Raw genomic sequence first — 16,106 nt, 5'->3', positions numbered from 1 at the left:
CTTCAAAACTCTTTATCTTATAAAACTATATTCATTGAATACAACTCCCCATTCTCCCTGCCCCCAATTCCTGTCAACAACCATTTGACTTTCTGTCTTTACAAATTTGGCTATTTTAGATACCTCATATAAATGGAATCATCAAGCATTTAACTTTCAATGACTAACTTATTTCATTTGTGCAATGCCTTCCTGGTGAATCAATTGTACAACATGGGTTAGAATTTCATTCTACATACATTCCATTATATATATATATATGGCTTATTTATCCATTAGTGGAAGTCTGGTTTGTTTCTACCTTCTAGTAATGTTGCTATGAACATGGGCATATAAATATCTCTTTGAACCCTAATTTCAATTCTGTTGTACATATCCCCTGTAATGGAATTGATGAATCATATGGGGATTCTATTTTTAATTTTTCAAGGAACAGCTATCCTGATTTCCATGGTGGCTACACCATTTCACATTCCCACCAATAGTACCCAAGAGTTCCAATTTCTCCACATCTTTGGCAACACTTATTTCCTGATTTTTTGGTCTATTTTTTATAATAGCCATCCTAATGGGTATAAAAGGATAACTCATGATTTTGATCTTCATTTCACTAATGATGAGTGACGTTGAGCATGTTTTCATGAACTTCTTACTTACCTGGGTATCATTTTTGGAGAAATGTGTACTCAAACCCTTTGCTAATTTTTCAGTCCCTTATCAGATGTATTATTTGCAAATATTTTCTCCCAGTAATGTGGACTGCTTTTTCACTCTTTCAATTGTGTCCTTTGATGCACGGAAGTTTTTAATTTTGATATAATATGGTTTGTCTATTTAACTTCTGTTGCCTGTCCTTTTGATGTCATATCCAAGAAATCTTTGCCAAATTCAATGTCATCAAGCTTCACCTCCAACTTTTCTTCCAACAGTTTTATGTCTTACATTTAGATCTTTGATCCACTGTGAGTTAATTTTTGTATACGGTAAAAGATATATTCACCATATGGATAGGATAAATTCTGTTGCTAATTCTATATGGTATAGCTTTGAGGTTTTAATTTCTCAAAGGAATTTTTTCACCCAGGGATCCTGTTAGAGGCAAAGCTCCTCTGTCCCTGGGGTGGTGTGCTGAATTTACTAGTTACCCTTTTACCAAGGGGCCCAGCTTTATGAATAGGTCTGAGTTTCATTCAACTACCCATGAATCTTTCATACCTGTGTGATTACTAAAAACCATTCCCCACTAGGAGTTTCTTTAGGGTCTTTAATTGTTCATTCATACCACACTCATTTTTCCCTTTTACCCTGCTACAAGGTCAACTGATGCCTCTTTTATTCTGATGTTTAACCCATTTTTCATTTCTTTCACCTGAAGATTTTGCTCTTTCTTGCAAGCTCAGCTGGTATTTAAACCTTTGGTGTTGTTCTATATTATGCAACACCTCTAGGTATTTGTAGTAAGGTTTCATGTTATGTGGACCCATCATGTCGATGGAAACCATAGTTCACTAGAGCTCTTCATGGTCTACCTCATCCCATCTAACCACAATCTTTGGAGGGCAGAGACCTTATCTAATTTACAGCTGTGTCTTCCATACAGAGGATCTACATGAGAACCATAAAGGTGACTTGTTAAAATTCAGAGTCCTTTACCTAGATGTATTAAGCAGAATCCAGTTCTGTTTCCACCCTATTCTCCCTCCTGAAACAGTTCTCCCCCCGCATATGACAGGCTTTATAACTTTGCATTTTTTTGTGTACCTACCCACTGTCTATTTCACTCCTGAGGATGTAGCCCACTTTATTTTACTCATTATTATGTCTATAATGATTGTCGATAAGTGATCAATACTAATAAGTGAATGAATAAATAAGTTTCAGGCATCCATTTCAATACTTGTGGTCTCTGAGTTCAGAAATTCATGCTGTTTAGAATACTGGCAAAGAGTTGTCTGGCAAACAGTGGGTGGTCAATCAAGGCTCACCAAATGACTCAGTGAAAGCCTACTCTGAGAATTCTTTCCACATCCTCTCAGGTGTAAAACCCCAGGCACAGAACCAGACCCCTAATCAGCCTTTAGAAGATCCTGTCCTAGCTTCTGTTCTTACCGCCTCACCCTTGGGCCCACTCTTCCTATAGGGCAAGGAGCCAACTAGATACACTCATTTCTCTAACAAGTGTGTCTAATCCTTAGGGCTGAATTCCTAAGCTCTGAGCCAGCCCCTGAGAGTGGGCACCAAAAGAGCAGAGAAGACTTCCTGGACAGAATCACCTCCTAATCTTCCAGAAAACATTCCATCTTTTTTGCCTCTCTTTAAGACCTCAAGTATTGTTATCTGACTTTGCCTCCATCCCTAGAGGGCTGTGAGACTCAAATGCAGTGGGAATGGTGACAGTACTGGGGGACATGGTCCTTCCAGAGAACCATATCCTCCTGGCTGTAGTCTCAGCTGCATCATCCTTGGTCTATTCTCAGGGACCTGAGAATAATGCAATTCCATTGCGTTTCATATACCACAATTGAGATGGCCAGGTGTACCTGGGAAAGGAGGGTGGCTCTCCCTTTAGGACTTTTCAATTGATTGTTTTTTCCCGGGTACAAATACAGGACATGTTTACTATAGAAAAATGGAGAACATAGAAATCTGCAAAGAAGAAAAGTGAAGCTGTTAATACATTTCCCATGCAGAGAGATTCATCACTGTCCAGATATACCGCCTTCAAGTCTTCTTGCTCTACAGGTTAGTAACTTAAATGTTTTGGATCACCTCTACCTGTGGTTGTTCATGCCATCTCCATTCACTTCACATTAGAGATTGGACTCTTCCCCAAAGTTTAAACTATTCTCAGTAACACTTTAAAAAATGATTTGTAAATATTTTATAGATAGATGTCCTGTGATTGATTGATTGGCTCTCCAATTGCTGTATATGCAAGCCCTTCCCTTGTTCAACGTTTCTGAGCAGATGAGTTACATGATAAGATATAGTGCAGCTGACCAGATTTGCACTGATTCTTTCATTTGGAAATCAAGTGTTTCTAAGCCCCACAGTTGCCCACACCCACACCAGTGCTAAATGCTTCCAGCTGCTCAGCTGGAGTGTGGGTCTAGGCCCAAGACCAAGGGTGAGGGAATGTGCACCAAGAAAGGGAACGGAGGACTGAAGCCTTGCAGTATTACCATTGCCAAATTCGTCTTGGAAAACACAGCAATAAATAGAAATAGGCAACTCTGCTGTGTCTGTCAGTATGCACCGAGACTCTGGCTTGGGGTTTATGATGAAGTTCTAGAGCAGCCATAGAGGGAAAAAAACCTTAAGACACTGTCACCCAGAGAGCCCCATCGTAATGTGGCAATTTCCAGAGGCTGCCTCCCAATTTCCTCCATTATAAAATGTGGATAAGAAGCACCTGACAGCTCTGGGAGAGGGGCTTAGTCAGAGTGTTTCTGAAAGGACCTAACCTTGCCCCAATTATGTCACTACATTTTCACATAGTGGGTGCTGCCAAGCAGGAGGCCTCAACTGTATTTACATTCACAACTCAATATCCATAAACCCCCTTTATATTTTACCACACATGGAGGCCCTAACAAAATAGATCCATGTTGGGGATGATATCTCAGAAAATCGTAATGGCTGCTCAGAATGTGTTGATGCTGAGGGTGGGAATCCTGAATATGTGTGATTTAAAGATAACCCGAAACTGGAGTGACTAATGACCGTCTCCGTGTACATTGTACATGTTTGCACATTAAATTTACAGATAGGTTCCACGAACCCACTATTTTCCAGGACACTGAAGACTGAAGAAGAAGGTGACTTGAGAAATATTTTGGCTGCACAGAAAGACAGCTTCCTGATAGAAAGGGCATTTTGAAAATGAAACGGACCACCAATGATCCCTGTAGGCTCACGGAGCTGGCCCAATATAAGGTTGGTGGTCCCTTACTAACTTGACCCTGCCAGTCTGGGTGGTGGGGTGCAGCCCAGGAGCACAGGCTGGACCCATAAGGAACATTCCCATGAGCATCAGACCAGATTCCTTGGGAGAGGCCTTGGTTGGACCCTCTGGCAATGAACCCAGGGAATGTGGTCATCCCCTTCTCTACTTCCTGGGGAGGGCTATCGTCCATCTAGAGGCTGGAGGATGGACTCAATGACTTATCCATGGCTCCTCTGGGCTTGCCATGAACACTCCATGAAAGTTTCCACAGTTGGGAAGAAATGGGAGATGGGGTGTGAGAACAGAGGGATATGGGGTGAGAAGGAAGAGTATACAGATGGCAGAGCAGGCCCTGGAGCTGGTGAGGGTATCATGAATTTGCAGGGCCTGGTGGGCTAGGGGTCCCCATCATAAGACCCTCTCTGCTGATCTGGGCCCCTATGCTACTTTACAGCAGCTGTCACCAAGCCTGAGGCACCCACATGAGTAGTGACTGAGCTTCCTGCAGAGACAAGAGGGACAAGAGGAGTCGAGGGTCACACTGCACGCACCCCAGCAATGCCCACCTTCACAACCTGGTCTGGCTTTCAGAAGAGGATGGCCCAAGCCAACCCTGCTAAGCAGTCCTCAGCTAGAGGGACTTCTGGGACAGGGGAGACCTTCCTAGTACAGACAAGGAGGTAAGTGACCAGGAGGTGAGGTGTCCCATTAGCTTCGCTCTGAGGGGGATTCACACAGAAGGACAGGCACAGATTTCAGCTCAATATGGGTCTGCTTTGGGATGCAGCATGAAGTCCCTGGAGCTATGTGAACAGAGGTGGGACTTCCAGACGATTTCTGCATCTTGGAGCAAATGAGCTTGCTTCTTATGGCCAATTCTGAAATTCAATAATCCCCCACAGCAGGAAGCACCATCTTTCTATAGCTTGATTTTGTCATCATTTAGATGTATAGATTCTGTGTAGGAAGAAGTTTTTAAAGGCCATAAAAACCATGACCAATAATAAAGAAAGGCTGAGGAGGAAGAGGAGGACCTCAACAGAAATAAGACAGAAACCCAGCCTTGCCACTCTGCAAGAGCCCGCCTCTGAGCTTCGCCACCTGCTCTCAGAGAGCCTCCCCTTTCTGCCTCCCTGAATCCCTGAGGTTCATTTCCATTCCCAGACACCATGCCTGACCTCCTTGATGCCTTCCATGCCCCACAGTCAGAAGGCAGGAGTTTGCTCTTGTAAAACAGCGATAGCAAGAGAGGCAATAAGGTGACTACTCATTCCAACTTGCTTAGAACATTCTCAATACTAAAGCTGAGAGTCCTGGGTCCCTAGAACCCACTCAATGCTGGGCAAATGGAGACAGCTGCTTACCCTGGGAGGCAGAGAACGGTGCAGGCAATTGTTTCTTGGAAACTGGGGAGCCTCTTAGGGAAGCTGGGGATAAAGAGCAGCACACCTAGTAAAGGGCCTGACCCGCAGATGCTCAATAAATCCTCAGCTCCCAGCTTTCCCTCAACTGCACTGTGAACCAAAGGAAAGCATCAAGTTGCAAAAGCGCCTGAAGCACAAGCGAGGAGTAACTTGTAAAACAGTCTGAGAAAGTGATCAGACTAATCCCATCCGGGGATCTCTGGCAGTCCGAGAGCAGGAGGAGCATGACTTGAAGCCTGCTGTTCTCTCCACCGCTGCCCCTTTTCCCCAGGTCCATAGGGGCCTCACTGTGTTCCCCTTGCTGGATCCCTCTCCTGGAGTGTACCACCGAGCTCAGCCCAGGAACTTTCGGACACCCACACCCCACACACCTGTCCCCTCAAACTGTCTAGGTGCCAGTCCCAATGCACCCAACAAGATAGCTGGGTGAACTAACCAGATAAACTAGTTCTGACTTGACACCTGCCTGTGTTGTTTCCCGAACTTGGTACATGGCACCTGGGAGTCTTCATGTAGGAGGCACGAGTTAGACATGATGCAGCTTCCTGGAACATCGAGGTCCCTCACGATTTGTGGGGAAACGCAACATGCTTTTGGAAACAGACGATCATGGAGGAAGATAGAAAATTCACTTGATTTTCAGACAAAATGTAAAAATATGTCTATGAAATGTCATGCTCGGGGTTAGGCCACATCCCGAGATACCTCCTCTGCCCCATGTCCTATCCCCATGTGGAAATATTTTCGTTCCACTGTCTTCTAGAATTCAGAGCCTTTTATCACAAACGCTAGCTCAGTGGAGCCTCCTCTGATGACAACTGCATCCTAACTGAGGCCCCTGGTGTTCCAGGGCAGTATCTCCCAGAGCTGCTGGATGGAGCAGTCTGGTACCTAGAGAAGCACTGGGTAAACAACACGGAACATCCACCAGGCTCCCAGGTTCCTCCAGGGCTCAGATGCACGATCCCTGATAAGGGGGTAGCGTGCCACATTTCTGGAGGTGGGGGATAGTGTTGATCAAACTGAATGCTCCAAAGTTCCTAAGTCCTGAGGTTACTGCTCCTCGGCTATGCCCTCAGGCTGAGCACAAGACTCCCTGTGAGCCTCCTAAGCATTCGCCTCCAGCCATCAAAGATCCTGGGAAGACAGACCCTGGAAGAATGTTGCTCTGAGACTTCTGCTCTGCTTTCATTTCCCACCCCTGAGCAAATTTAATCCATCCCAAACAGTAAGTCACACCCAGAAAATCAAGGTCCTCTAAACCAAGTGAGCTGGGGATTGATCAAGGACGACCTGGCTGCTTCTGCCAGGTTTCATAACAGGTTTCCCGGCAAAGTTCAGACCCAGCTGGCCCTGTTCCTAGTCTCATCTCAATCAGCAATTTAAGAGCATGAGAAGAGAATCTGAGAATGGAAAGGAAAGTTCGAGATCACCAAGCTTAGGTCCAAATGATCAAGGATGAGAGGACCCAGAACTGAGAGGCATTCTGTGGTCACAGGGAAAAGGGGACGGGGGAGGGAGAAATTCCTGCTTTGCCAGTTACTGGATATGTGGCCTTGGCTCAACCTCAGTTTCCCCAACTAGGAAATGAAGATGTTGTTACCTCGATTGCAGGGCTATTGTTGAGAATAGAAAAAAATCAGAACACAGATCAAGTTCAGGAGAAAAGATCTACCGATCAGCTAGGACCAGAAGAAGAACTGGGGCATAAATACACAAGATCCCACACTGTTACCAAAAGTGAACTTTATTTTAGAAAGTAAAATAAACTTGGATTTTAGGAAAATTCCCGATATCTATCTAAAGTCAAAGTAGAAGGGAAATCAAATTTGGCAGCCATAAGCTAAACACATACAATAGGGAGGATAAAACCAAGCTTTCCCCCAACTTCAAGACTTGATCCATACCTACAAAAATCAAGGCACAGCCAGCATGGTGGCACATGCCTACAATTCTTATAGCTTAGGAGACTGAGACAGGAGGATAGAAAGTTCAAAGCCAGCCTCAGCAACTTGGCGAGACTCCAAGCAACTTAACAAGACCTTGTCTCAAAACAAATATTAAAAAGGGCCGGGGATGTAGCTTAGGGATTGAGTGCCCTCGTTTAATCCCCAGTACCAAAAACAAAACATCAAAACACAGTGGTATTGGCAGGGAGCTATACACATAGATCAATGAAACAGAATAGGAAACCCAGGATAGACCTGTGGTCAACTCACTTCTGATGGTGGGTTTTTTGTACATTTGTGGGTGGTGTGCTGGGGATTGAACCGGGGCCTCACGCATGCTAGACAAGCACTCTACCACTGAGCTACCTCCCCAGTCCACCAACTGATTTTTGACAGAAGTACAAAGGCAACTCAATAAAGGAAAGATAGTCTTTTCAACAAATGGTGCAGGAACAACTGATCAACAATAGCCCCCCACTCAACACACACACACACACACACACAAGGCAAAATTAGAAAACTAAATTTTAGAAGAAGATGTAGGAGAAAGCACTTGGACACAAAGGTTCAGTGAAGAGTTCTTAGACCTCAAAAGCCAGATCCAGAAAATTAAAAAAGGTCAGTAAATTAGAATTTATCAAAATTAAACATTTTTCCATAAAATATTTAAGAGGATAAAAAATATTCTACACACTAGTAGAGAATATTTGCCAACCACATACCCAATGTATGTATGTAATTTATACATAAAGAACTCTCGAAACTCAATACTAAAAAAAGAAATCCAATTTGAAAATGGACAAAATAACAAACAGACATTTCAATGACGAAGAGATACAATGGAAATCCACGTAAGATGTTCTAGGTTTTTAGCCATGAGGGAAATGCAAATTAAGACCACGTTGTGATGTCACTACACATTTATTAAAATAGCTAAAATAAAAAGTAGTGACAATATCAAAGGCTGAAAAGGTGGCAGAGCAACTGGAACTCTCACACATGCTGGTGCAAATCTAGAAAACAGTTTGGCAGACCCGTAAGACAGCTCAGCTTGCAACAACCGTATGACCCACAGACACACTCCTGGGCATTTACCCCAGAGAAATAAATATTTATATCCACACAAAAACCTGCACACAATTGTTCATCAAAGATTTATTTGTAATAGCCCCAAACTAGAATCAACCCAAATGTTCTTCAGTGAGTGAACATTTAAACAAACTATGGTACATCTATATCATGGAACACGACAGCAATAAAAAGAAACAAATTCTTTCTAAGTGCAACAATTGGGACAAATTTCCAGGACATTGTGACAAATTGAAAAAAAAATGAATCTCAAAAGGTTACTTCTTTTATGACTCCCTTTATGTAACATTCTAGAAATGACTAAATCATAGAGATGGGGAACAGGTTCATGGTTGCCAGGGGTTGCCATTCAGTAGTCAGAAGGGGGATGGATGTGACTGTAAGTGGGTTAACAAAAGAGAAGCCTTTGTGGTGGTGGAATAGTTCTGTATCTTCATGTGGTAGACCAGTGGTTTCAAGAATTCCACACAAGTGATAAAATGGCACAGAACTGTACACATGCATGACAGCAATGTCAATTTCCTGATTTTGATCATACAGTATACTTATCAGAGTTATATAAGATGCAAACACCAGGAGAGGCTGGATGAAGGACACACAAGACCTTGAAGTACTATTTTCCTTTGATTCTATAATTGTTTCAAATTCGTTAAGGTTTGGCTCTGGAATGTCCCCAAAAGCTCATGTGTTGAAAGCTTGGTCCTCAGTGCAGTAATGTTCAGAGGTGGGACTTCTAGATCATGAGGGCTCTGACCTCATTAATGAATTAATCCACTGAGGGATTCATAGCTGAATGGAGTATTGGGAGGGGTGGAAACTATAGGAGATAGAATCTGGTTGGAGGGAATGGGTCTTTGGGGGCATGCCCTCGGGAACTATATCTTGTCCCCGGCCCTTTCCTCCCCACCCCCCCTACCTCCCAGTTTCTGCTTTGCTCCATTCACCAGTTCCTGCTGTCATGATGTTCTGCCCCACTTCAGGCACAAAGCAGTGGAGTCAGTCAACCATGGGCTGAGACATCAGAAACCGTGAACCAAAATAAATTTTTCCTTTGTTTTTCTCAGTTATTTTGTCACAGCAAGGAAAAGCTGACTAACAGAAAACTAAAAATAAACTTGTTTTTAAAGAATCAAACCAAATTTTATCTTATATTAAGAACTCAATTGACTTTCTCCTGTGATCCCTTATAAGAAAGTCCCCAAATACGATGATGCCAGCCATCTGTGTGGATCCTGTGGGATGTAGACAATGTAAGCTCACACACCTACTTTTTCAAGTCATTCTCCAAAAGAAACTGATGGAATGGTCATGGATACATGGGTGATCCTCACGATGTAAGAACGGGAGTCTCTGAGGGACTCGTTCACTCCAGGAGTATCCTTGGCTTCTCAGGTCCACTGTCCCTGCTCTCATGCTTTGGCACATAACTGGACCTCTGAACAGACCAGTGAGTCCAAGGCACAAGGGAAGTTCAGGTAAGGTCCAAGTGTGGTTAAACCAAGCAGAGGCACAGGACAAACCAGAAGAGGCTGCAAAGGGAAAGACTGAGGAAAGGGAGAGGCCAGGGAACCTCCTACATTCCTCTGCATGAACAGACGTATGGCACAGCAGAACAAAAGAAGGTGAGGGGAGACCACCCAACACTTCCATCCCAACACCCCATTCTGGGTCTCCCAGAATGGGAAAAAAGGTAGCCACCGTCATGAACAGAAGAGAACCATCAGGAAGAGATGAAATGAACTATCCACGCCGTGCAACACAGGTCACTCTCGGATTTGTTCTGTGTGCCACTAAAGAGAAAATACAAGCTAAGAAGGGTTGTGAGCAACATCCAGGAGAAGGTCTGAGGGACCTGTGACACCCTGACCCCAACACTTCACACTGCTCCCCACCAGAAACAGTGCCGGGTGGTTCTCAGGAGGCAGATGCCTGAGAGCTGAATGATGCTATCATAACATTAGAGAAACCCCACCCCCGGGCAGGAGTGGGGGTCTTAATTAAGCAGATCAGAGAAGGAATTCTTAGGCCTTGGGGATTCTATGGAGGGTGTTTTCCTGAGCATGAATCAGATTGCTGGGATATAGTACTTCGTTCTAGAAACTGCGAGGTTAAGCCCAAAATGCCTCCCCATGGTTGAGAACTGAAGGTCTCAGAAGTTATGGACACAGGTCAGGACAAAGGACATACGCCCCATTTTTGGTTCTCCTAGGTTAGAGGTTACCAGGGCTGCTTAGGCCAAGCTGGAAGGTTTGCCTGTCCTTCCTTCCCACTCTTCTTCCCGTCCCCGACCCCGTCGAATGTATGAGTTCACCACACTGGAGCCTTGGCAGCAGTTACCAAATGACCACTCCCACTATAAGATAGCCTCAGCTTGGCCCCCAAAGAAAGCTTCACTTTAAGGAGAAACAGATCTCTGAGAGGTTGCCAGGACAAGTCAGCCACAAAGGCTCCCTTCTACCAACACCCGCCCCCACCTCCACGCTCACTGAATGGACCTGTTTCTAATTTAGAGTTCTAGCCTCTGAACTACTCCCTCTGACAGTGAGTCTCAAGTAGGTCCTGTACTTCCTAAGAATCCTGCAAGTCGGAGGCCAGAGACTATCTCTAAATTAAATATCAGGATAGGTACTCCTGCAGGGGAGTCTAAAAAATGGACCCTAAGAGTTGCCAGGCTGTTTGGATGCAAACAATGATGAGCAACTGGGAGCATGCATATGCATCCTGCTGCCCCTATAGCTCCCCGAGGTCACAGCTGGGACTTGTGTGTCACCAGGGCCTGGGGAAAGCCTTCCTAATGGAAACCCATGGAATCCTTGCCTGCTAAACCAGCTGATGGGAAGGCTGGGTTGCACAGTGGTTAGAGTTCATGTCCCTCTACACTCCAACCCTTGCTGGTTATATGTCCACACATGGGGATCCCCTACCAAAGTCATATTTTCCTCATCATTAAAGGGGACAATAATTTACCTGATATAGTTATAAAGAAGACAAAACATGGGTACAGTATTTCCACAGTTCATATAGCTCAATTGCTGTTAGCTACTATTACTGTTATTTTGGACACTATTATTATTAATTGTAATTTTTCTTAACTAGTAGTTGTAACTATTTGTAGTTATAACTAATAGGTGTTGTTTTTCTTAACTAATGATTCCATGATGGAATTGGTGGAACAATAGTTCCTACATGGTATTTGAACGTACAGTTCTGTTTGCTGAAGCAAGAAGCACTCTCAGATTGACAAAGTCCCCTTCCTGTGCCACATCCTGTTACTGAGCCACCTCACGATGTGGGCATTGTTTATATTATCCAGTTTTTCAGGTAAGGACCCTGAGGACCAGGAAAAGTGAGAGATGCTTCCCTGTGTCACAAGTTAGTAAGTGATTGGGATGGGATATGGATCTGAGTCCTTTGGCTTTATCCCTTTTCCCTAAACCTTACAGTATGTGGGATTTCTCAGGAATGTCCATAGGCCAGTAGGTTAGTCTGCCCCAGCAACAAGGAACCTAGGAAAATGACAGATCCTCAAGTTGAGTGTCCCCTTTCCTATCCATATCGCGAGGTGTTTGCAGCCCATTCCCCACCAGGAAGGTGAAAGGCTGTGGCCCAACTTCTCATTCAGAGGAGGAAATTTCCCTTCAAAGCCCTGGATAGTTCTTACTGTCCCTGGAGGGACGCTTAACTAATGGGATTCCAGATTCCAATTTCCCTGGAAATCGCCAGCCTTTCGCCTGGTTTCAGGCTCCTGAGTGAAGCTCAGTTCAGATTCTTACAAATTCTGATCTTAAGACTGTTATCCATCCAAAGAAATGATGATTAAGAGAATGTGGTTGTTAGGAGTCAAGAAAAACTCTTAATTGATGAGCCCTTAACTCCCTTAGGAGCTCAGAACTCAGGCCTCAGGCATGAATCATTAGCATGAGAGAAGTTATCTTATTCTTATAGATCTTCAAAGAAATTGCTGCCATAAACTATTTTAGGGTGGGTCTACATGGCTCAGCCTTATCCCTTGTCACTGTCAGGAATCTGTGCAGGAACAATAGCCCCTCCTGCCATTCTTGGGGGTGAAGGAGGTAGACTGCCTGTACCCTGTTTCCTGACACAGACCCATCCCTTTCAGACCACCCAACACCCACCCTGACCCTTTCCTTCCAATTCTTAATTTTTAAATATCACACTTTCCACAATTCTCAGCTGAAACTTCTCCAGAACACTTTCAAATGGTGGAATGGAAATCACACACAATGTTCTATGCAGGTTTGGCCAGAGGTGAGGTTTTAGGATTATTTTAAATTATCTCAAAATATCTGTCTTATTTATACTCAACCATGAAATCTATTCAACCTTTATTACTGTGGTGTGGGAAGAACAGCAACAGGAATAGGGAATTCCACTAGTAACAATCTAAGTACAAGTATGTAGGTGGGATCCTCTCTGACCTCCAGATCCCTTTCTGTTAGATACATGTAACCAGTTCACAGAGTCCCAACCTCCCTTAGTGTGGTCTGAGTTCCCCCTATCTCCACCACTGGAGATTTTACCCAGTTCCATCTGATTGTATGATTGTGGGAAACAATCTAACCTCTCTGCACCATAATCCCTACCCTGACCCCAATATGCCCTCATGGTACGTTCTAACCTTCCACTTCCTCACAATGTAGCTTCCCTCTGCCAGGAAGTCCCCAAAGAACCCGAGTGTGGATTCAACCATTCTAGGTCCTCCTGGACCTGTGAGTGAGTGGAAAGTGTTTCTGACTCCTGGGGAAGAAGGTGTTGTCATTCTAATAGCTGCCAACACCCCAATTTATCTTCCCTGTCTCCCCTTAACTTGCTGGGCCAGAGGCACCTGCTCTGATCTTTCTGACCACTAGGGCCACTGCTTTCCTGGGGCCATTTTCAGATCAGGAAAGCAGGCCCTAGCAGAAGGGTTGGCTGCTGAACCTCTGAGAGGGAATTCCCAGTGTTGTTGGGAGAATCGCAGCCAGGTAGCAGAGTCCCCACCAGCTTTGATAGAAGTTGACAGCCCCAGGAAGAACATCTTCTGCTACCGGCCCCAGGACTGGCTCCATCTCAACAGTACCCACAGCCATCCCCACAAGGCGCCCACCTGGCACCTCCAAGTCCATCCCAAGAACGAAGTAACTGTCTGCGGGAGACAGTGTTCCTCTAGATACTCTTTTTCTAAGATGGCAATTCTCGAATTGCCGTTGTCTCTCTAGGGTTGTCGCAAAAAACACAGGTACTTTCACTGTCCTCTTTCTTAGCCTGTTGAGGGCAGGTGAGCACTCGCGCGCGCGCGGCCCGTCCAGGTGTCCCAGGGCCGGTAGCACCAAGCGCCAAGGGTGCGACTTGGAGTGGTGGCCCTGAGAGCCGAGGAGGGAGCCGGGAGCACCCAGCACCCCCTGGACTTCGGCAGCACCGACGCCAGCGCCTCGCGAAGGTGCGCGCGGCGCGGCTCAGCCCGGACTGCCCGCGGACTCTGCTCACCTTAATGTTGCCAAAGACGGAGCGGGGACAGCGGCCGGCTCGGCCCGAGGAGGCGCTGCTGCCCTGGCGCGCCCCGGGCTTGGGCAACAGCCCCATGGTGGCGGATGGCGGGCCGGGCTGCAGAGTGATACGGGGACGGCGTCCCCCACCGCCCTGCCGAGGCGGTGGCTGCAGGCTCCGGGCCGAGCTCTCCAAGCGAGACCTCGCGGGCTGGTCCGGCCGGACGGGGGATGGAGAACTTGGTGGCGATGGCCGGAGGAGGCGCGCGGCGCGGAAACTGAACAAGAGAGTGCGCGCCCAGAAGTTTTTATAAGTGGCCGCCGCCGTCGCCGATGATGAAACGCGCTCTCCCTCCTCCCTTTCTTCCTCCGGTGTCAATAGCGCTGCGAGCCCCCGCCCTTGCCGCTGCCGCCTCCTTGGACAGGTGTCTTCGGGGCTCGGGAGTGCGTGCTGCCCAAGCCCGGGAGGAGCTGGGTGCGCTGGGGCTCGACCTCAGCTCAAACCCGCGAGTCTGGACGGTGCCGGGAGAAGGTCCCGCCTGCTGGGAGCGGTGGGGGAAGGAGGGAGTTAGTGGCAGGAGGGACAGGACGCTGCAGGAGGGTGGGGGGATGACCGGGTGAAGGTGGGTGCCGCCGGTGCGGGCAGGTGGGTAATTAGAAGGGATCCAGGAAGGAATGGGCAGGGCCAGGGGGTAGAAGGGGCAGGAGGGTCCGAGGGGCCCCGGGGTAGGGACAGCAGGAGCAAAGCGGGTGGAAGGGAGCCTGGGGTTCCTGGAGAGGTGAGCCCGGCACCCCGCCCGACGCACTTGGGAAGATTTACGCAGCCAGTCTCTGCTTGTTTGCACTCGCCGCGGCAAACGCGGGCCCTCAGTTCCGGTGATGGCTCTGAGACTCGCGGAGGCTCTGTTTGTGCTGCGGGCTGATTTATATTTAAACTGCTCTTTGCGCTGGAGAGGGGGCGGGTAACAAGGTGGAGGGGTGGGGGCCGCCCCGGGCTGGGCCCGAACTCTCTGGACCTGAGCCAAGGTAAACGGCAAGCGCTGTCAAGTGTCGGCCAGGCTGGGTCTGGGCTGGAGTGCTGCGGGGACAAAGGAGGGGCCTGGACAAACGGGATGCACCCCACTGACCTCCTTCTTAGGGTTGGAATGAACAGCAGATTTATTTTTCCCAAGGGTTTTTTTTTTTTTTTTTTTTTTTTAAACCTCTGGGACTGCAAACTCAGAAAAAAGGAAAGAAGGTGAGGCTTTTGCCGAGGCCAAAAAGATTCTGCCAAAAGCAGCTGCCCTGAGGAATCCAGTGCTAGAGGCCTTCCTCCAGCTCCCTAATTTCTGTAGTCCCCTACAGAGCCGATCTTTCTGAGCCCACCCCACACCCAGGAAAAGATGCGTGTCAATACCCAGGAAATTTCAACTATCACAAAGTCACAGGATGGTCGAACCACATAGGCTGTTTATTTCTACCCAGGGCCTGAGGCATTTAGGCCTAGTGTGGCCTGGCCTGTGTCTACCGGCTTCTCTTCACCAGAGCAGTAGGACCTCAGGCATGGCAGCATTCAGAAGCTATTGGACAGTGGGTAACCTCTGACCGCTCCACTCACCCACAGAGAGAGGTGTATCCAGGCAAACTTTCCAGAGCCCTGCAGCAGCCCCAGATCCAGAGCAAGCAGGAACTCCAGGTCACCAATCTGTCTGGTTGGACAACAAGGAGCACAAAGACACCTCCTATCACAGAGAACTCAAGTTGTGCTGGGCACAGATGGTAACTCAGGTGGTAGATTGTGCCAGGCACTCTGCTGAGCCTCCACAAGCAGGATTCAGTGTAACCCCAAGATTAGCTCTACAGTGACGGATTCTATTACAGTTGGGACTTCACAGATGGGAATGCTAGTGGCCAATTAAAAATTGCCATACAGCAAATAAGTGGTGGACCCTGAAGCACTTGAAAAGTTATCTAGTCCAGGAGCCTCATTTCATGGGTGGAACCAAGCAGGGACCAGAGAATACCAAGTCAAGGTCACAGGCACATTAGGGCCACCATGACTGGAGCTTCCTCTTCAATCTCTAGCCTGAGGATTATCCTCTAGTGGAATCCCAGGGGAACCAACCACTCCAGCCCTCACATTGTCCTGCTCAGTTAACCTTGACCTCTGACTGCTCTCAGGATCAGCTTCATCTCCAAGGCCTATTCAGAGATGCCATTTCTGTACTGGTGG

At 46.8% G+C, this 16,106-nt stretch overlaps 1 protein-coding gene across 2 annotated transcripts in view; it reads right to left on the bottom strand.

Annotated features, from left to right (window-relative positions):
• Slco2a1 (solute carrier organic anion transporter family member 2A1) overlaps positions 1 to 14,823 on the bottom strand; it is an 82,266-nt gene extending 67,443 nt beyond the window's left edge. Inside the window, exons 1-2 of one of the 2 annotated variants that reach the window (XM_047564033.1) lie at positions 14,701 to 14,823; positions 13,896 to 14,433 (exon numbers count right to left, since the gene is read on the bottom strand). In XM_047564033.1, the coding sequence (XP_047419989.1) occupies positions 13,896 to 13,991 (96 nt within the window). In that variant the 5' untranslated portion in view covers positions 13,992 to 14,433; positions 14,701 to 14,823. Of the gene's footprint in view, positions 1 to 13,895; positions 14,437 to 14,700 lie in introns of both variants that reach the window. The other variant, XM_047564034.1, reaches the window with a different exon arrangement.
• Positions 14,824 to 16,106: the final 1,283 nt, after the last annotated feature.

The sequence above is a fragment of the Sciurus carolinensis genome, chromosome 9 (genome assembly GCF_902686445.1).
Source record: "Sciurus carolinensis chromosome 9, mSciCar1.2, whole genome shotgun sequence".
Lineage (NCBI taxonomy): Eukaryota > Metazoa > Chordata > Mammalia > Rodentia > Sciuridae > Sciurus > Sciurus carolinensis.
Note: the sequence above shows the minus strand (reverse complement) of the source record. Positions and strands in the feature narration are given on the sequence as shown.